A 22,934-nucleotide genomic window follows, 5' to 3' on the forward strand; every position below is an offset into this window, starting at 1 on the left:
GCATTTTTAAGTGTCGACTCTGTTATCCTGCTGCAAACTAGCTGAAGACTGCTGAGCTTGCTGTGTTATCCATCATTATCTTATACCATGGGTTTCGGAACTCATAATTTCGCTATTTCGAAAGACAATCAAAGCTGATCTTGTTTAATCATGCAAAACTTGAACTAATTCATGTATAGAGAGAGTTATTGGCAATAAAACTGTCTTTCTGCAAATTCTCATTTCATTGTAACACCATGACATTTTTAGAGCAAATGACAGCATTCTCTTTACCGGTGATGCCTTGATTTACTTGTGTTAGAAGTACTGTTATATCACTTAACCGGTGCAAGAATGGTATACAACAAAAGGAATGACACTATTATTATTGCTCCCACTAAAGTAAACCCCGGACTTGTCCACAACATGAGATTCGACTTCTCTGCTCTTTTTATCGGATCGACCTCCTCGGACAAGGGATAGTTTGATTGTCTAGGATTCCAGGTGACATACTTGTTCGGAGAAAACCCCGAAAGGAGGGACTTTTTGCTTTGCTTCCTGAAATTTGACCATGCCTTATCCCAGTCAGTTGAGAATTTATCACCTGAGTGTGTTCAAGAGTAATTGAGTAGAAGCAACAATGTTAGGGCAATATAAATTAAGGAGTAACTAAAAGAAAATGTGGTCTTGGAGCAACAGTTAGTCTAATCCAAAAATTTATTTACATATCAGCAGAAATACAGATCTAGCTTATATGTGATGAAGACTGCAATATCACTTAATATTGTATAATACTTGTATTGTGTTAGTATTTTACTTTCAAGACATGCAAACGATGCAGTTATTGAATAGACATGGACTTACAAAGATAAATCTTGTGTTTGATGCAAACATGATTGCAGGAAGCAAGGACAAAGAATGTATTTGTGTATGATTATATATAGGTATAATTTACCAATGCATGCACGTTGTAGCAATGAGGAGAAACGATAAGGTTACAGAACTTACACCGTGACAACTCTAAAAAGAAGCAAAACAAAAAGAGTTTTGAACAAGGGCAGGTACCAAGATGCTATAGCAAAAGCCGTTATCTTGCATGAAATTTTACAGATAGGGGAAGGGGTTTCTCCGTTGAAATGTTTAAATTCAACCCCCATATTAGTTGGATACCATTTCTTAAGAGGTTGCATGAACCAAAATAAGCTCCAGGTTCAAGTATAACTGTATTGCCTCCATCCTTGATTCTAAAATATTCATTGTGCATACGCAAGTCTTAATCTAAAGGAAAGTAGAAGGGTTCGCAATGCTAAGATATGACTGCAGATATATATACATGCAGCCACTTAAGAATGCTTGCAAAGCTCTAGATTCTAGTATAATATCACTGCTTCAATCCTCTTTTCTCAATTCTAAGGTATTCACTGTGCATACACAAGTCTTAATCTAAAGGTATCTTTTAAATGTGCTCTCCAATTATACCAAATTCACCAAGTTCAGCTACTATTGCGTAAAAATCAGATGAAAATATCTGGTGCGGGTATCTTTAGCTGAGATTTACAATGATCACAGGCAAATTGGATAACTATGGTAAAGGTGAACTTGACAAGAATCTTAATTCTAGATAGATATCACAACTACTAGAGAGGTTTATTCAAGATCATAAAAAGCTTATCCCATTTCCAATTCATCCACACAATCTTGGACTTTAAAGGTACATCAAATTTTTGAGTAATTGTGAATCCTGTTCTTTAACACAAACTAATAAACCTTCATTTGCTTAATCTAGAACAACAGTAAAACTTCAACATCAGCTGCTACAATTGTAAGGACCAAAATTTAACGAAATTTCCTGTGTTGCTTCACGTTCTTTATGTACAGGGTTTCAACTAGGGGTGGATCGAGGGGGTGCTGCAGCGGTCGCACCCCTGAAAATTTCAAAGTCCTATATAATTTAGGTATTCTCTTTGTATTTTATTTTAAAAGGTTCACACCCCTGGCATAAAATCACGCACCCGTGCTTGGTTTTAACGTCACTTTGCATACACTTATTATATCCAAGGTATTGTCCTCTTTGAGGATCCACCATCCTTAAAGATTTGCCACTATTTCTTTCCTTAGAACGAATCAAGAATCTTTTACTTAAGAGAACCTATTGACTTAGAGTTCCCTGGCTTCAACCAAAGAAATGCACCTAAGCGACAAATTCTTGAGACTGGTGAGTATTTAAAGAAGATAAGATAAACTATACCCATGACCACTCAATTACGGGATTCTAATATGACACCGAACTTTTAATTTTATCCATCAAACTATTTAATGATGTCAATCAAGTAACATGCGGAAGAATTGATGTATAATTATACATTTATCCATTAAGATTACTATACATATGTGTGATTCGTACTTCTAAGACATCATGAAATCCGATCCATACGGCAATAATATAAAATATCCAATTTTTCCTTCTATCAGTTAACCAGATTGGCAATGTACAACACAAAACAAAGTAATCGAAAGTTTTCAAGAAACACGTGAAAATAAACAAAATACCCATTTGATATGTAAGCGAAATCCATAGATATTGAGGCTTTAAATATGATGGACATTTCATACCATTGTTATCGTCGTTCTGTTGAGGTTGCTGCTGAGAATCCTTTCTGGAGCAGAAGGTCTTGAAATAAGGAGGAGAAGAAATAGAAGATTTCTGGGAAGTTGTCCAAAAGCTTTGAGATTTTAATCTCCCAAACCCAGCTCGAACATCCATTAGCATCTCACAACTGTAGATTCCAATTACACTTACCAGCCTTAATATTGATTTTTCTTTCAAGGAACTACCCAAAAAAAAAATCATAATTTTTGGGTCCTTTGTTTTCTTATCCATCGGGAAACCTCAAGCTCTTCCACGTCATCGATCCATTGACACTTGGCAGCATCAGGAGTTTTTAATTATTTTATTTATATTTTTAAGTTGGAAATATATTAGTGGACCACACAATCTAAGGGATGTTATTCGACCGTTAGTTCATCGAGTCAGAATAAATTACGGACCATAAATCGGCACTGCTGTTTTTATAAGGGTAAAGTATTCTTGATTATAGGAGATTATTTTATTCAATCTCTTGATTATTAAAGGTTATGAACATTGATTATATGACATTGTTTTGTTGAGTCTTTAACTATTAAAAATTACAAAATGGTCACTTGACTATTCATATATTCTAAACTCGTATTTTTTTGTTAAAAATTAACAGTAATTTAAGTTGAATGTTAACATGTTGATTGTGATATTATAAAATATGATCTCAAAATCTCAAACGATTATCATATCTCAATTAATAGGTCAACTTTCAACTCAGACTGTCATTAATTTTTTAACGAAAAATGCGAGTTTGAAATATATGAATAGTTAGGGGACCGTTTTTTAATTTTTAATAGTTAAGGGACTCAACAAAATAATATCTTATAAGCAAGAGACTATTTTATAATTTTTAATAGTCGGTTGACTCAACAAATAACACCTTGCAATCAGAGAATCATTTGTGTAATTTACCCTTTTTAAAATAATTTAGTGGATGAGAAATCAAACATCGGCAACCAACAGATGAGCACTCTTGTGCGCCTTCTCCCATGGTGTGAGCACTAGGAGGAAGTTAGTCAAAACTTTTACTAATAATAATCTTTTATATAAAAATAGGGTTAATATAAGTGGTAATTTATTTTTTTCTACAAACAAGGATTAAATTAGGATAAACTACCACAATATTATTAGATTATAGAAAATTTTAATGTTACAATAATTTCCGAAATAATTATTTAAACATAAAATTTGACAAAAGAAATAAATATGACGCAGTGTTTCTCCAAGTGAAAATGTTAAAACTATTAATAAAGTTTTTTATTCTTGATCTCACGTTCATAATATACATACAACTCAAGTATTGGATATTGAAATAAGTCTTGAGCATTAAATGCTTACAATGACTTGGTAGTTACAGTTTACCGAAAAATATCCTACAATTTTTAAAGGATATCATGATCGGATAACTGATAATGCATTGACACCATTTTTTAGTGGATATATGTTCATATGGAGTATAGTAACTTTTGTGAAAGTTAATAAAAATAAATTTATTCTAGTAACTCTACTATAAAGTTTGGGATAAAAGCTCTTGACTTAGCCCATCAAAAGATCAAGTGTCTTAGAAATATATCTTGTTGAAAATCCTTGAAAGAGAGATATTTTTTTATCTTTTGTGATTTTACGAGTCTTGTAACATATCAGATGAATGATTTAAAACCAAGACTATAATGATAAGAAAATACATTAGCTAGTAAAATAAATAGATAACCCCTATATTGGAGTACAAGAGGATTGAAGATAATTATATTGATCTTATAACTTATGAGTTGAAGGGAAAAGTGATTCATGGTTTGTCGAGAGGAGTCTTAAACCTATTTGGTTGAGAAATTCATGGTGGATACATAACTTAGTTTTCTAAGTTTCATGTGGTCAAATGAAACCATGAAAAGACTCATAGTGCACATCCTTACCTATTCTTATGGCAAACAATACACACACATATAGTTTAGATTTTGCTTTTAATGGATTTATAGTCCAAGTTTTTGGTGGTCCTATTGAAAAGGACTTGATGAACCCATTGACGTGTAAGGATTTTCTTTACACTCTTAATGAATTCATAGCTCATGATTTATTATTGTGAGACAAACATGATGAACTTACCCAATTGACATGATGAATTATTATATGTTCTTAATGAATTCATATCCTAAACTTTGACTGGTTCTTATGAGACAAACTTGATGAATTTACCAAATTTTGAAATTGAGAGGTTGGACTTTCTAAATGCTCTTAATAATTCATATTCATGATTTGGATGATCTATATTGAGATAAACCTGATGAAATCACCCACGTAAGTGTGAAGGATTAACCACTTTCTACGAAAGTCTTTGGACGATCTTTCTAAAGCACGTACCAGCATCCCGAGGTACATTGACTAAAATTATTGATCTATCGCGAAACTCACTTGGTGAAGAAGTTAGTGGTGCATTGTAAGTTTACTCATATTTTAACAAGTTCTAAATTTGTTCACTTATTAAAAGAAGAATTACTAATTCCATTATGTATTAGTTCCAGATACATTCACTAGTACTTAAGCGATTAATTTTGTTGTTGCTCTTTTCTCATATTCAAATTATCTACTTAATTGTATTAGTGGGAGATCGTGAGTAATGCAAATAGTAGGGGCTAAATTCGGGAGTGAGTTACCCATATTTAGGGAGTAGTCGGAGTAGGTAGTTGTCAATTGATAATTTTACCCCTTTAACTACTCTTATAAAATGAATAGTCTCTTTTCCTAATTGGAGCACACAATTTGATGGTTTCTTTATTTTCTTCTTGAAATTTTCTTTTCGAAGAAAAAGCAGCACAAAGGGTTCCACTTTCTCACTTCAGGCGTACGGAGTTGAGAAGACTGTGTTAACCTTGAGGACAACATCCACTTTCAAAGTTACACTAATTCGGATAAAATTGTTTCTAAGACACCGACTTCTACCACGACACAATAAATCATCATATTTCTTTTATTATTTCTTTATTATTTATTATTCAATGCTAATAGTATTATTTTGAAATAGTTATATTTTTCTAACAGCAACGATTAAAATGTTGAAAAAAGAAAGAAAGATGAATCACTTTTATAAAAGGATCAATCCCTTACATCATAAATACTTCTTTTTTTTTTATAGGTAACTACTCTTTTGCATCCTCAACGGCTTTTAACAACTAATAACCATATATAGGTATAAAAACAAGTCCAAATCATCTAAACCATCAAGAAAAACATTATTGAAAAGACGTACCAACATTAAAGAATTCTTTAATGCTTAATTATTTTATTATTGTTATAAGAATACTTGTGGTTATCATTATTTAATTTGATCAACTGTTGATTGTGTGAATTTATCTTTACAAACATTTAATCATGGTGAGGGTTGTTTTTAATTTGCTTTATTTGTATTTTCTTTTTTAGAATGTTCTCAAAGTTTTAGGGTATAAATGTTAAAGGATTGTTTTAAGGCTACACATTATCATTAAAGAGAAGTAAACCTAATGGATTTTGAGAAAATCTTTAGTGTTAATATTTAATGTAGTAGATGTAGAATTGATTTAAGAATCGAACCACTCTAAATTGTTTAAGCAAATTATTTCTATTTTTCCACAAAAAAATTTATAAATCTAATTCACACTCCCTTAGAATTAATCGATTAATCGATCGAGCTAACAAAGAACACCACCATCGAAGAGCTTCAAAGATAATCTACTCATTTGAGATATTTTCCAACTTTGTAGAAGCTCCATTAAGGAGATAATGCTAATTATTTTCCAGGGACTTACAAGCTAAGCATCAGGAGTTAGAGAAGGAAGAATAGACCACTAATAAAAGTAGTCAGCCCGAAGGCTAACAAGTAATGGTTATTGTATTTATTCCTATGAATTAAAAGCTACATATATCTAAGACTTACAAAACATTAATGGAAATAATCTTTATATTTCTTACTGAGGATACTTAAAACTTCAAAGGTCATTTCTTTCTTCTATGGTATGACAATTTCTTTTTGAATTCTTTCTTTTGTTTCTAATGAGTATTGAACCCACAACTTAAGAAAGAGAAAATGTGTCAATTGAGAACTTTTAATCACACGCTCTCCTTAAAAAATGAAATCATTGGTCATAGATTGATATATCATACGATTCTTCACCACGTATTTGGATTGATATTCAACTATGAAAAACATTGAATTTAATGCTTTTGGAATAGCTTTTTAAGTCCATGCAAAGTATGAATTTATATAACAAATCGTTCATTTTAAATAAGTGTCTGTCTTAATTACAATAAAATATAAGGACTTATTTAAAAAGTTTTCCGAGTTATTACAATAAATTTGGTCGAGGTGTTCGTAGTTGCAAATGATGGCCCATAAAGTAAGCGAAGTTCCGAGTCTAGCCCTGGTTTGTTTTCTGTTCATCGGCCCATTTCCTAATAAAACATAATATAAATAATTCATACATCACAAAACCCTAGCGCTCTTTTATTTCCATCTTCTTCGCTCTCCCTCGCAACCCAAACCCTAAGCAATGGCCGCCGCCGCACGCCCCCTTGTCTCTGTCCAGACCATAGAGTCCGACATGGCTACTGATGCCACCCCAACCGTTCCTCTTGCTGATGTCATGAAAGCCTCGATCCGACCCGACATCGTCACCTTCGTCCACGACAACATCTCCAAAAACAGCCGTCAACCATATGCCGTCTCCAAACGCGCCGGTCACCAGACCTCAGCTGAATCCTGGGGTACCGGTCGTGCCGTCTCGCGTATTCCCCGTGTTCCTGGCGGTGGTACTCACCGTGCAGGCCAAGGTGCTTTCGGAAACATGTGTCGCGGTGGACGCATGTTTGCTCCCACCAAGATCTGGCGACGCTGGCACCGGAAAATCAATGTTAACCAGAAGCGTTATGCCGTTGCCTCCGCTATCGCCGCCACCGCTATTCCCTCCCTCGTCATGGCTCGTGGCCACCGCATTGAGGCTGTCCCGGAGATGCCCCTGGTCATTTCTGATGCTGTGGAGAGCGTAGAGAAAACCTCGGGTGCAATTAAGGTTTTGAAACAGGTTGGAGCATATCCCGATGTGGAAAAAGCTAAGGACAGCCAGGGAATCCGACCCGGAAAAGGAAAAATGAGGAACCGGAGGTACATTTCCCGTAAAGGTCCATTGATTGTTTACGGAACTGAGGGAGCTAAGCTTGTTAAAGCATTCCGTAACATTCCGGGAGTCGAGGTTGCTAACGTTGAGAGGCTTAATCTGTTAAAACTGGCACCTGGTGGACACCTTGGTAGGTTCGTTATTTGGACCAAATCGGCTTATGAGAAGCTGGACTCGATTTACGGGTCATTTGACAAGCCTTCTGAAAAGAAGAAAGGGTACGTGCTACCTCGATCTAAGATGGTCAATGCTGATCTGGGTAGGATCATTAACTCTGATGAAGTTCAGTCAGTTGTGAAGCCAATTAAGAAGGAGATCAAGAGGGCACCTATGAAGAAGAACCCACTTAAGAACTTGAATGCTATGCTGAAGTTGAACCCGTATGCCAAGACTGCAAAGAGGATGTCTCTTTTAGCTGAGGCACAACGTGTTAAGGGTAAAAAGGAGAAGCTTGACAAGAAGAGGAAACCCATCACCAAGGTAAATAAGTTCAATTTGATTGTTGGTGTTTTCTCACTGATGATAATTGCTTCTCTGTGGCTTAGAACTGTGTGTTATTGCATATTGGAATGGAATTATACGGGTTTTTTTACTTAATGCTTAATGCATTTGTATGTTATGCTTCTTAAATTATATATTTTTGCTTATTACTGCTTATAGTTGTTCGATTAAGTACAGGCTTTGCAGCATATGTTGTTTTGCTTATAGTTGCTTAATGCATTTATTTACTCATTTTGTTTGTCAAGTACTATTATCTTTGTTGACAAGAAGGAGTGTTTGTCTTGCATTTGGAAGCTGATACTTTTGTCAGTTAACACTAACATTATTCCTGTTCTTGAGTTATGTTTTCTTCATGTTTATCATTTGGTGTGAGTTTCCACTATTTGTTTTGAGCCGTTTATAAGTTCTATTATGGATGAGTTTTTTGCATTAATGATTCGACCTTTTGTTGAGCATTAATTCGGGTGCACAAATGATTCTTCGGGGTTTACTTTTACTCTATTCTAATCAGTTGTATTCGTACTAAGGATTTGAGCCTGTATGTTTTCCGAATGCTACATTAGTCCGTTGATTCCTTATTTGTTTTTCTTAACTATTCAGGAGGAGGCAACGGCAATTAAGGCAGCAGGCAAAGCATGGTATCAGACTATGATCTCAGACAGTGATTACACCGACTTTGAGAACTTCTCTAAGTGGTTGGGTGTGTCTCAGTAATTTTAGTTTTTGCTTTTGGTAATGTGAGAGAGAAGTTCAAATGTTTGTGTTAGACTCTTGTTTTGACGTTGTCATTTTGCTGTTTTGAGTTTGTGTGGGTGGAAGGAAAATTGGTGAATTATCATGCTCCTATACTCTTTGTATTCTCCTCCCTCCCTGTTTACGCATTCTATGGCCAGTGGAATAGTTTCTATAATATGAGAACGGTAATTTAATTAGTTTATAAGTTTGGTTGCTCTTTATGATATTGAAATGCTTGTTTTTGCAGTGTCCAGCTAAGTATAATAACCATGTTTTGGTCTTTTTTATTGTTTTGAGATTTTTTTTAATTTTTTTTTTAAAAACAACATTAAAAAATATATTATATAATTTTATATGGTCTTGATTTATTAAATAATACTATAAATTTAAACAAAAAATATGAATATATATATATATTGTGTAATAGTTTAAATTCGAATTAATTAATATTGAAATATTATAAATAATTATATATAAATTTATTTAGTGCTCTATTTCATATGGTTGTTCGACATTAATTTAGATAGTGTAATACTGTAATATAATCACCAAAATTTTAAGAATTCGTAATTTGATCATTCAAATTGAAAACTTTCATTGAAATTACTGAATTTAAGTAACAATTTCAATAGAAACACTTTTCTTATTCATCAATCTTTTAGTTTTGTAATAAATTATTAATAAAGTTTATGAAATTGATATATTTAAATTAATATTAAAAATAGTTTTTATATTATTTTATAATTTATGTTATAATTAATATATTTTATAAAATAAATAAAATTATTTCAATCACCGTTTCATTTAAATATAATTTTTATCTATGTTATAATACTTTTTAACAACGGAATGGTAAGGTGTTGAACCTTTCTGGGCTGATTATCATCACATGTATTTTATTCTCTTTATTTTCTTATTAATAAGATGATAACATGTGTTATCATTTTATTATAGAATAGACTCGGCTGTCGTTAGTACCACATCAATTATCGTTAATAAATTGAAATGAAACCATTATTAATTTTAGTAACATAAAAAAAATCGATGCTAATGACTGAAATGCAAGCGGCTTAAAAGTTCAATTACCATTAATATAGTTTACCCCTTAACTATTTACTATAGCTCAAATTGAATATAAATTGACACGAATATGTAATTATTGTTTCTTGTTTTCAATCCATATCATTTTGACCTTTAAAGCTAATATTTTCATTTAAAAACAAAATTGAATTAGTTATGGTATACTTTATAGTAATACTTAATCCATAAAGATATGATCTTTGTACTGATGAGCAACCTTGCAGGGTTCTTGTAGCTCTCCATTTCACTAATTGGGACAGGTTCAACTGTTCTTCTTAGAAAAAGCAAATCAAAACTTAAGAGTTTAGCACATGGATAAACTTGGGATGTGTATGATCGTACCTCTAAAAAATTTAAATTCTCGTATAGTTTAGGTCTTTTTTAATATTTTTTATTGATTATCAAATTCTACACTCATGGAATTTTATAATTTCTCACTCTTAAATTTTTAATATAACTTATTAAATCCGCACTATCAACATAAAATTTTATCTCCGTAATTGATTTAGCATGCAAAAACCTATCAACCGAAGGTCAATAATGTGGACCTAAACCATAGACATTGTTTATTATTTTTATTGATAAGCCACAAACATTGTTAATTAACGTCAAACCCTAACAAATCCTTCAACTCCAACGACCCCAATAAGTTTAGCCATATATATATATATATATATATATATGGGTGTATGTATTTATGTATATGTAAAAAGTTGTTCAACAGTTTCCCCGAAATTAATCTCACTTCCAGTCTCTGAGGTCTCCCATGGCTCGTCAACTTCACTCGGCACTGGCAATTTCGGCACCGGTTAACGCGTCTCAAGCCGGCCTGGCTGTCCTCACGCTTCTTCTCTGCGGTTTTGCATTGATCAAGTGTGCTTCCCATGCACGTAAACTGCGGCATCAGTGGAGAGCTTGCTATGAACTCTCCGACGAGGATGATTTCGATCCCGTCATCGAAATATAACATCAAGTTACAATCGCGGAAGCTACGGATATGCTGGCGGACAGGAGCACGTTCAGCCGTGAACAACCGGTTTGGCAGAAAAACATACTGATGGTAGAGAAGTGTGAGTTACCTGATTTTTCCGGGGTCATAATATATGATTCTGAGGGTGCGTTTGGTTCACGGAATGTAAGATTACCAGTAGGAATAAAAGATTATCAGGGAATAAGATTACTGGGAATGTTGTATTTTGTGTTTGGTTGGTTTAGCATGAATGTAAGATTATCGTGTTTGGTTAAATGAATAAAAGATTATTGGAATGTATATTTGTATAATATTACAAATTTTAAAATATTTATATATTTTTCTTTAAAAAATTAAATTCATAATATTTATATAAATTTTTTACAAAATTAAAAATATAAAAAAGGTTTAATGAAAGGGTAAAAATTTTTTTAACCCCTGAACTTCATATAAAATTTTAATTATAGACTTTTTTTTGTAAATCTAAAATAATTTAAGGATAAATTTGTAATTTAACATTCGTAGAATTTTTATTATTCAATGACAGAAAAATGATATTTTTGAAAAAAAAATAAAAATTTAAGGGCATTTTAGTCCAAAACGCCGGTAATGTTTACAATACCTAAGGGAATGGAGGTAATGACATTCCCAGTAATATACCCCAAAAAATCTACTATTGGTAATAAAACATTATCGGGAATGAGATTCTCGGCCAACCAAACATCAATCCTTGAACCAAACACCCCCTGAAGGTAATATTGTTACCCTGCCAAAACTCCTCCTCTGCTCACCTGGAAGTAGATTTGGGGACGAGTTCGTTGCTCTTAATATAAAATTCTACGTCTATCTTGATCGATTAAAATTTAAATCGAAGTGATGTTCCTGTTTCCGGGTGGAATTGGACAATTTTACGTATTCTATTAATTAGTTAATTTATATCCCTATGTTATATTAATTAGTGAGAAAAGTAAGGAGGGTGGAGAAAAGATGATGAACGATAAAAAAAATTATTTTGACAGAAGAACAAGAAATTTGGAAGAACAATGACTAAATTGATAGAATTATTCAATATGAATGATTAACTTTATTTATTTATTTCAAATTATGACTATATTGATAGAATGTATAAGTTTAAGGGATTAAAATTGTTATTATATCATACCTCGTCAAGCTTCCGTTTCATTTTTAATGAGAGAGTGACTTAATTATAGTAAAATTTTAATTGAATAACTTAATTATAATTTTTAAAATTATATGACATATTTATAACTTAACAAAATGGTATAATTTAGGACCAAAACATGCATTAAGTTTAATTTATAAACTAAATCAGGGTAAACAACTCCAAGGTCACTGAACTTTTAGTTCAGTTCTATTTAACCATTTAATTAAATATTTTATCAATTAGGTCACTAAACTTTCAATTTAATTTCAAATAAGTCATCGAGTGTTAATAGTTAACATAATTAACTATGCTAAATTTGTATAATAAGACATTTGGTCCTCATTACTTATACACTCTATCAATTTGGTCATAAACAAGATGATATCACATTTGGTCCTTCATTACTTATACATTCTATCAATTTAATCTTAAATTTAAATAGAAATAATTAAGTAAATTTAATTCTCTACCATATTATTGGAGGAAAATGAAAAATAGGGGATTCAAACCTAGGTGTCTTAGGAAGTAAGTTTAACCACTGAGCCAAATCCAATATTTGGTTTGTAGTTGACAATTTTTTATATTTTATCTTATTGGTGAAAAATTAAGAAATAAGAATAATAGGGGACTCAAATACAATTAAACCAACTTTAATATATGTTAATAATTAATGCAAAGATGTTTTTTATTTTTTTTAAAGGATTCAAATCTATAAACTTGATGTAGGCACAACACTTAATCATTGAACCAAACTAAATATATATATTTAATGATTAAAAAGAAAATATATTTAGGTTAAAATATGTTTAATGCAATATTTTTATATTACGTCGTATATATACACTATTTTAATTTCTAATGTTTTAAAAATTATACTTCAATTACATATTAGAAATATGTTTATATACAAATATAAAATTTTAAAATTATTAATTAAGTTAAAAGACTTAATTAAATGGTTATACATAAGCAATTGTGAAAATAAAAAATTTAATTTAAAAATATAAAAATATTGCATCAAACACAATTTAATATATATATATATATATATATAATCATGAAATAAAATTAAAATTAAATCGATAGAATATGCAAATAATGAAAACCAATTATGTTATTATACAAATTTACTTAACTATTATATCGATACTTTCGTTAATAATTAATGATTGGTGGCTTGATTAAAACCAAATTAAAAGTTTATTGGCCTTGGCTGTTGTTTACCCATATTAGAAAAATAATAGGAAATATAAAAATCAAATGGAAAAAAAGCTTTGAAGTGATCCCAATGATAAAAGAGAATATTGTTCTATCTAGTTAACTCATTCGAGCAATGTTGTCTACATCGTGCGTGCGTTTGGATATAGATTTCTTAAAAAGAAAACCTTAAAAAAAAGGTAAATTGCATAAATGATTATTAATGTTTGATTTAATTATTAGTCATTTAGTCATTAACAGCCGTTGGTAAAATACTAAAATGCTAATGTGATACGTTTTTTCTATATCATTTGATCATGCTCAAAATTTATCTTTTCTTCAAAATCATTACTGAAATAACGAAATACTGATACGATACGATAGTCTAATTTTTTTTCAAATCATTTGGCCATACTAAAACCCCACCCTTTCCCTAGTCTTCACTCTCTGGTCTTCATGCACTCTCTCAGTCGCCAAGCCTTCTCTTCTCTCTCCAAAATATGTTTAATTGTTCTGCAATCTTCTCTCTACAATACCAGACCTATTTTCACTATAACTGTTTCACCTCTTCAAGAACTAAGCCGAGCATGAAAAAAATCTGGCAATTTGATTTTGAATTTGTTAACCACCTCAAGTACTGCATCACATTCAATAATTAATGACTTTCTTGAACCTTTTTGAACTAGCAAACCATTCTACGTGTTCCTAAATAGAAAGTTATGAGGTTTGGCAGAGCCCAATGAAGGATAACTGATTGAATTCAAACCATATTTCATGTTCTTCTCCTTCAACCTTCTTTTGAAACAATCGCTTCCACCCTTCAGCTGTAGACCCGTAGGCTTTCAAGTAGCTGAAGATCTTTGGCTATTGAAAATGGGAAACAAAGTTTTCTTTTGTTAAGACGGGTCTAGTTCTCAAGATTTCTTCTGTTAACTTCTCCATTTATGACGAATCTTGTCTAAAAGAATCAAATAAGGTTGTATACCAAAGGTGTGAAGATTTGAAGTTTTATAGTGGCTCATTTTTCATGTCGGGTCAAAAAAAACAACTTTAATGTTAGTCGGCAATGATTTATGATGTTTAGTCATCCGCATTAACTTAATGAACGCCATTTTTTCGTCTTTCTTGTGAAAAGAAGCATGAAGTCTAGAGAATAAAAATTTAAAAGAAAGGTCGGTCAAATCAATTACAATGAATAAATAAGGTCTCTTACGGGATCATATGATCTATCGGAATAAAATTTAAGATCTGACAATCAAATTTATTTAACCTGCTGATGCACGGATAATTATAGTTATTCTATGTCTGATCTGTTTTTCAAAGATTATTATAATCATCTCAACGCATTCTATACGGTATAAATCTGATCCTTCGGTGAGGTAGGCGCAAAATTCCTTTTAAAAGTTGTAGGTTTATCTTTATCATTACAATTATTATAATGAAGGTAGTTCAAATATTATTATCAATGTTTTTAGGGTAAAGAGCACAAATGGTCCCCGATTATAGTGTATTACTTTGTTGAGTTACCTAACTATTGAAAGTTATAAAATGGTCCTCCGATGATAGGGTGTTGTTTTGTTGGGTCTCCGACTATTAAAATTTATAGAATGCTTACTCAATTATTCATATTCCCAAACAGGGTCGTGGCTGGGGGGCGCAAACTGTGCGACCGCGCAGGGCCCCCCAAAAAATGGGGCCCAAAAAAAATATATATATAGTGGCGTTTTACCAATAAACGCCACTATAGATGGACCTATTGCGACGTTTTTTCAAAAAAACGCCACTATTATTGCAGCTTTATTGATAAAACGCCATTATAGATGAATTTATTGCGGCGTTTGTCAAGAAAATGCCACTATTATTGCCCCGAAATCGAATATATCTAGAAAATAGGGGCCCTTTATACGAATTTGTACAGGGCCCCCGAAAACCCTGCCACGACCCTGTTCCCGAACTTAACATTTTCCTAAACTATTAACGACAGTCTGAGCTGGACATTAATATGCTTACTGGATATGATAACATATGATCCAAAAATCTCAAACGAGTATACAGTTGAAATGGTTCTGGGATCAGATTTTATCATATCACAGTTAACATGTTAATGTCTAGCTCAAACGAGCGTCAGTTTTAAACATAAAATGATGAGTCTATAACATATATACAATTGAGTGACTATTTTGTAATTTTTAATAGTTAGAGACTCAACAAAGCATCATCTTATAGTTGAAGGACCATTTTGCAACTTTTAATAGTTAGGGGATTAAACAAAATAATATCCTATAATTGAGGGATCATTTAGGTACTTTACCCATATTTTATTGTTATTATTTTTTCTAAAATAATTGAAATTTGAGATTTTAGTTTGACAAACACCCTGGAACCTGAATTTTGAAAAAAATTTCATTTTGTCAATTTAAATTATTTATACTACTAAACATTTTATTGATCGCTCGAAAGTTTAAAGTATAAATGATATGCTTTGGAATTAAAATAATACATATGGGAAAAAAGATAAATATTAAAATTATACACAATTTTTTTATTAAATGTATAAAATTACTTGTGAACTATAGAGTATATATATATGGATTAGAGTCCACTTACACAACGTAAAACTCTTTCGTTTTACACAAATTGAAGACTATATGATGAGTGAAAATAAATGGATGAGATTGACTCATTGTTTTTTTCTTCAGTAAATACCTTTTCATTTCTTACTATTTATCCAATCATTTATTTTCATTCATCCAACGATCCTAGATATGTGTAAAACTAAAAGAGTTTTATATTATGTAACAAGATCCTATCCCTATATATATATATATATATATATGAAGTTTTGATTTAATTTAATTTTCATAAATTACTAAAATTGTTATCTACACAACATTATTTTACATTTACAAATTATACATAAATTATTATATCTACTAAATATAAAAATAAATGAATGCAATTAATTTTTGAATGAATATAGTTAAATAAAAAATAAAAATTTAAGTGTATAATTAAATAAGAATTAAAATTTTATATGTATAATGGCATACAATACTATCTAGATGTACTAAATTCAAGTAGCAACGTAAGTGAATATATGTATTGTAACGACTAAAGAAAATTCTAAAAAATATTATATTATAATCATTTCATGTTATTAAAAAAGTATGTATAATATTATATTTTTAAATATATAATTTATATTTATCTTGTTAAAAATTTAATAATAATTTGGATCACTCACGTAATTGGGATGAGAAGTTTCTACCTTATATTTTAAAAGTTAATCAAATCAATTTATGATAAATTATTTATATTAATACAAAAATTTACTTTTTACCTCAATCATTTGACAATAAAAACTAAATCACCAATAACATTATAAAAATTTTATAATTAATTACAAATAACAATTTTGTAATTAATTCTTAAATTTTGTGAAAAAGAGTTTAACACATTATAAAATAATTGTTATAGCCTAAAATAAAATGGCGTTTTTCCTGAAAAATCACCGGTGACTGGTATATTTACCGATCTAACACCGGTCAAACTATATTTCCCGATCTAACACCCTTAGCAGTAAAACGTGCCCCCCTGCACCGCGCTATATGCTGATTTGGCGCCACGTGGGGTAAGGCGCCCCCCCTGAAGCGCGCCTAATGCTGACATGGATACACGTGGATAAAGCGCGGGGTAGGTGTGTAATTACACCTAAGGCGCGGAGCAGGGGTCGCGTCTTCCCTGTGAATCTGACATGCGTCAGGAAGGCGTGCCACACAACTACCCCGACTTCAATACCCCCAAACCTCCCTATAAATACCTCCATCCTCAATCACTTTCATCACACCAAATTCTCTCAACTTCTCTCAAATACTCTTATAATCTCTTCTAAGGTATATTTTATTATATTTTTAATATTTTGTATTTAATTTATTTAAGTATTTAATTTATTTAATATTTTACTTATTTAATTTTTTTTGCAGATATAAAATGGCAGACGATCTACTTCGCTTGGATGCAAATCATATATCTCGACACTTTGCTGATACAGTAACATTTTAACGTTTTAATTTAATTTAAATTATTAGTAATAATTTGTTGATTTATTTAATGGATGATTATTATATTAAGAATTAATTTTTGTAATTATTTAATTTTAGGAGAATGACCGTGTATTAGATCCTTTTTATTAGGAATCTTAAGTTAGTGATACCTAGCCGTGTCTTACCGTATTTAGTAGAGATTGGATTCGGTTACATAGGTAGATATCAGGGTCAATGTAAGATAGAGCTAGACTTGATTTCTGCCTTAGTAGAGCGGTGGAGGACGGAGACCCACACATTTCATCTTCCGTGCGGAGAGTGCACGATTACACTTGAGGATGTTTCTATGCACCTGGGGCTTCCGATAGATGGATATGTGATATCGGGGATCGCGCATGGTTCCTGGACTGCTTTGTGTCGGGATAATCTAGGACGTGTCCCGGAAAGTTTTAACGGTGGTCGGATACCGTTAAATTGGTTAGATGCCAATTTTCGTGATTTGAGCAAGGACGCGTCTAAGGATGAAGTTAAAATATATGCACGGGCATGCATACTACAGCTGATAGGAGGGTTGTTGGTGTCGGAAAAATCGCGCAACCAAGTTCACTGCATGTGGTTGCGACACCTTGGCAACTTTCATCTGGCCGGATCACTCAGTTGGGGCTCAGCAGTTTTGGCTTTCCTGTACAGAGAGATGTGTTGAGCCACTGACTACAGGCGTAATGCTATCGGCGGATGTCTCCTGCTACTGCAGCCTTGGGCATGGTCTCGATTGCCCTTTTTATGTCCCATTGTCAAGAACCATTCGTATTTCCACTACTATTGAGGTAATTGTAAAACTGATTTCGTATATTAATCATTTTATACAACGTATAATATTTTTTTTCCTCGAATAGGTGGTCTACTGATAGGAAATATCATCAGGAGCTATCTGATGATTTAGAAAAAAAATAGGGTGCTTATCGATCAGCAGGTTGGCACACAAGTATGAATTTTAATGTTTAAAAATCGATTTTAGATTATAGTTATATAATTAGATTATTATTTTGATAAAAATTATATATATTTATTTTAGTTTGAATGGGTGCCATATTCTACTGATGATGTGAGGGCGGTGATCCCACCTGAGTTGAGGGGCCCATCAGATGTTTGGATGGCGATGGTCTCCTTGATCTGTTATGCGACCGTTGAGTGGCACTCCATTGATCGCGTGCTCTGGCAATTTGGTTGTTTTCAACCAATTCCGGAAGCGCCTCGCAATATGGACGAGTTGCATAGCACAAATAGACGCAGCAAGACGGATACAAATTCGTTGGTGAGGCGTGTCGTGGGAGGATCGACATCGGCGCCTTCCTAGTAGAGAGCCCATTTTTTATGACATCTTGATGGTTGCTGAGGGTTATTACGAGTGGTTCAACAGTAACGGGAAACCGTTTTTGCTTCCCGAGGATGCGCGAGGGTAGACCTTTCTGCGACGTCAACAGAGACGTTCACCGACACAGCACCATCGTCCCTCGACTCGTGGACGGAGAGCAGGGGCTTCTGGTTCATCCTCAGCTGTACCAGAAAGACCTTCACAGCAGCCACCGCAGCCATATATGATGCCGCCACCACCTTTCCATTACCAGATGCCGCCGCCGCCATTCCCTTACCCGATGCCGTCGCCGTCACCATCACCTGGTTTTATGACCCCGCCACCGCCACCGTCACAGATGACCCCTCCTGGAGGCTATTATGGGTCTATGTTTGCAAATTCAACTTGGGGTTTATATACTGGATATTTGGCGGGTTCAGCCTCATCACCCATGGCCGCAACACAGACACCTCCTGTATAGTTTTCACACTCAGCGATGCCTGGGTTTTATAAGTTTTCCCAGTTTTCGCAGGCCGGTGGGATAGTCAGTCATACACCTCTAGGGTCCTTATTCTATGGAGGTGCTTCATCGTCATCAGCTCATCATGTACCTACTCAGGACGACGATGACGACGATGATAATGGTGATGATGATGACAGCGAGGAGTCACAACCAGTGATACGAAGAAATCCTCCTCGAGACCGACATCCACCACCCTGCGGAACACATTCGCGTCACAAGCATCGATAGATTTTGTTTTTATTATATTTGTATTTAGTTTATTGGAATTTTTAATTGTAATTTTTTATTATTTCTCATTTAATACTTACTTTATTTTGTTAAATTTGTTGGACTTTTTTTTAATGTATTTCAGTTAATTTTGTTTATTATCATTTAATATCAGTTATTGTAATTTGGTTATCATTTACCATTTAAAACTTATTGTAAGTTTGTTGTATTTAAAATTATTTTGAAATACCAAATTGTTATCAGTTTGATAAAATTTAATGATTGTGTTCGATAACTTTATTAAGTTTGTCACTTATTATCTCTTTTATTATAATCACAAATAACGCAAACTTTCAATCTCGTATTATTGTATCGTTTTTTTAATCTTCATCAGCGATTATCGAATGACATTAACTTGAAGTAAATGCAAATTGAAGTACAAGAATTATTATTTGATAAACAAATACATCATTTCCTCATCAATTATTACTTGATGGCAACAGAAGTGGACATATTTTTCTAGTGTGTCCTGGGTTTCTACAATGCCCTCATCTTCTGTCTTGTCTATATCTTTCTCGAATATCCATATCGCAATGAATTCGATTGGATTTTGGATGACCACGCTCCCTCAATAAACTCGGATTTGGTACAATCAGAAGCCAATCTTGAACCTCATCAGGGTCTTTGTCATTACCTATGGGGGGAAACTCAAATTTATATACCTTAAAAACTTCAGATAGTAGGTATACGGGCTCCACAAAATGGTTATAGTATTGACGTGTATGCGAGAAAGCTACTACCACATGAGAGCATGGATACTTCAGAGCTTGAAAAAACCCGCAGTCGTACGTTCTGTCCCTTAGATTTACTCTTAACGACACAACTTCAATCCCTTGAAGAGGTCGCGGAAACTCTGTGACACGAAACATTTCATGCCTTCTAGAGAAGCTTGTTACAGACATTCCATTTGATGCAGAAATTTTTTTTTTCTGTAGATCTGCAACTAATCTAGGGTGATAGACATGACCGCCTTGCATCCAGGTTTGAGCTTGTCCCCCGAGCTTTGCAAAAAGTGCCCCCAAACAAAAATATGTAGTCTTTACCAAAGCAGCTACTGGTAAGTAACGTGCACCCTTTAAGGTCGAATTGATTGCCTCTACCAAGTTGGTCGTCATGTGTCCATATCGATATACACCATCATATGCGTTCGTCCACATTTCTTTATCGATGAGACTGATGTAATCGTATCCTTCCTCGTTCTTCACCCGCAAATGTTGAAGCATTGATTCAAACATTCGAGGAAGTAGTTCGTAACCTGGTCAAAAAATGTATAACTTACTAACTTGCTTTCTTTGCAAAATTAAAACGATCGAAAAGAAAACACACTACATCAGTTTTACTTACCCATGCGCACAATTAATTGACGCTCATCATTCTTCTTGTACCTTCCATGGTAGTTCGCAGTAATGTGTCAAAGATAATACCTATGTTGGACAAATGGTGGTTTCCACATTGAACCCAAAGACTCCATTGCTGCTTTGATCCCAGCTCCGCAATCTGAAATGACACAGATGTTTTCCCTTGTGATAACATGTGTACGTAAATTTCAGAGGAAAAAAGCCCAAGAATTTGTATATTCTCCTTCGACAAGAGCAAAAGAAACTGGAAGAATGTTGCGATTGCCATCTTGGACAACTGCCAATAATAAAACTTGCTTGTATTTTCCATACAAGAAAGTCCCGTCGATCTGGACCACAGACTTGCAGTATTTGACAGCATTAACGCACTGTGGGTAAGTCCAAAAAACCCGATAGAATTGGCATCGATCATGGAGAACTCGATCATTATGGTATGCATAGGAGGTTTCGAAGTCCACAATTGTCCCAGCCTAAACCAGCCTGGAAGTTCGTTGTAAGATGCATCTCATTCGCCATGAAGTTTGACAATGTCATTTTGTTTTTCCAAACAAGCTTTTTTATAGGAGACAGTGTACCCGTGCTGCGATTGTATAAATGAAATCAACACAGCAACAACTATATGAGAGCTTACTTTTACCATGGACATGATGGCTTAGCATATCACTTCAGAGTCCAAGTTAGGATGATCTTGGTTGACCCCTCCAGCACAACATGTGTGAGGACCGTTGTATATTGTTAGTTCCCATATGTTGTTTTTCCTCTTCCTTTTCGATACGCGAACCATCCAATTGTATCCATTTTCGCGTCGGGCACAGTAGCATACATATTTTTCGGTCGTGGATCGGTTGACTCTAGACTGAATAGAATTACATATATTGTAATTTTTATAGCCATCACCGCTTCTTCTTTGCTTGAAAACTCCATGCCTAAAGATAACTCACCATTATTTATTGATGAGTAATATCCATAGTCACCGAGATGAGGCATATCCGCAAATTCTGGCCCGTACATTGCACCATAATCAGCTTCATACATGTGTGTAAGAGGGTCAGTTTGTGCCACATTTCCTGGAACTTCATCATCATCGGAGTTGAATTACGGTGATTCAGAGTGAATGAATAGTCCAGTCTCAGCACCATCCGCACTAGGCTCACGAAGCGGTTCTTCTGGTGAAGATGATGGTTCCTCTATGCGCTCCACATTTAGGTCGAAGAACCTACTACTTGCACGCCTTCCCCTTGAACTAGAATGCATATTGACATTGAGATCGAAAAAGCTCGCAGTCGAATGCCTTCCCCTAGAGCTTGAAGCCATCGTGTCAAATGGAAACTGCACAGATGGTTGCGTCGATGGCATCTCCATATTAAGGTCAAACGGATTTGCAGATGAATGCCTTCCCCTTGAACTGGACGCGATATTATCATACGGATTGTTCGTCGACCCACCTCGGTACATATCGTAAGGAGTTGCGGATGAATGTCTCCCCATTATGACATTAAAATCATTACACATTACTATCGTCGGGTTGTCAACTTGTTCAGCCAACCCATAGTGGGAGCTTAATGATTGACCCCGAACGACACGCACTTGAATAAAATTTGCATACATCTCAATATCGGCGTCTGAATAATTACTTTGAGCTTCAACCATCATTTCAACATCATCATTGTTCAAAAGTTCGAACGCTGTATAAGTTAATGGCAACAATGATGTTGGAAATCTGTACTGCAACGACGACATTCTTCTACTACTTCCAACATGAATCTTCCTCGAAATTTTCGTTATCAGCTCCTCAAGAGTTATGTTTCTCTTCAATGATATTTTAACAAGCTCATTTGATACGAAAACAACGCCGGTTTCATCTTCTCGAATTTCACCATCATAATAAATAATAGCTGAAAGTCGCGTCATTCTTTGAGTTTAAAAGTACGGTAATATTATATATGCAAAAAAAACTAAAAACAATGCTGATTAATAAAT

The 22,934-nt window shown here is 33.6% G+C and overlaps 2 protein-coding genes across 3 annotated transcripts in view; one reads left to right on the forward strand and one right to left on the reverse strand.

The window, feature by feature from the left end:
* Positions 1 to 221: 221 nt before the first annotated feature.
* On the reverse strand, positions 222 to 2,819 carry LOC120211607. The gene is made up of 2 exons (XM_039210105.1): positions 2,593 to 2,819; positions 222 to 583 (listed from the first exon to the last, which is right to left on the reverse strand). The coding sequence occupies exons 1-2, from the start codon at positions 2,747 to 2,749 to the stop codon at positions 315 to 317; spliced, it is 426 nt and encodes a 141-aa protein (XP_039066036.1). The 5' UTR covers positions 2,750 to 2,819; the 3' UTR covers positions 222 to 314.
* A 4,251-nt stretch (positions 2,820 to 7,070) lies between these two features.
* Positions 7,071 to 22,934, forward strand: part of LOC120211640 (60S ribosomal protein L4-like) — a 30,173-nt gene continuing 14,309 nt past the window's right edge. Inside the window, exons 1-2 of one of the 2 annotated variants that reach the window (XM_039210140.1) lie at positions 7,071 to 8,241; positions 8,863 to 8,987. In XM_039210140.1, coding sequence (XP_039066071.1) covers positions 7,138 to 8,241; positions 8,863 to 8,976 — 1,218 coding nt within the window. In that variant the 5' untranslated portion in view covers positions 7,071 to 7,137 and the 3' untranslated portion in view covers positions 8,977 to 8,987. Of the gene's footprint in view, positions 8,242 to 8,862; positions 9,206 to 22,934 lie in introns of those variants that run through there. The other variant, XM_039210139.1, reaches the window with a different exon arrangement.

This window comes from Hibiscus syriacus, unplaced genomic scaffold, assembly GCF_006381635.1.
Source record: "Hibiscus syriacus cultivar Baekdansim isolate YM2019G1 unplaced genomic scaffold, ASM638163v2 tig00109978_pilon, whole genome shotgun sequence".
In the NCBI taxonomy this organism is placed as follows: domain Eukaryota; kingdom Viridiplantae; phylum Streptophyta; class Magnoliopsida; order Malvales; family Malvaceae; genus Hibiscus; species Hibiscus syriacus.

Bases quoted from the DNA above. Each gene is read 5' to 3' on its own strand.
- LOC120211607 (XM_039210105.1), bottom strand. From the start codon at position 2,749: ATGCTAATGGATGTTCGAGCTGGGTTTGGGAGATTAAAATCTCAAAGC. The intron at 584-2,592 runs GTATGAAATGTC...GAACACACTCAG, and splicing joins ACAGAACGACGATAACAATG to GTGATAAATTCTCAACTGAC.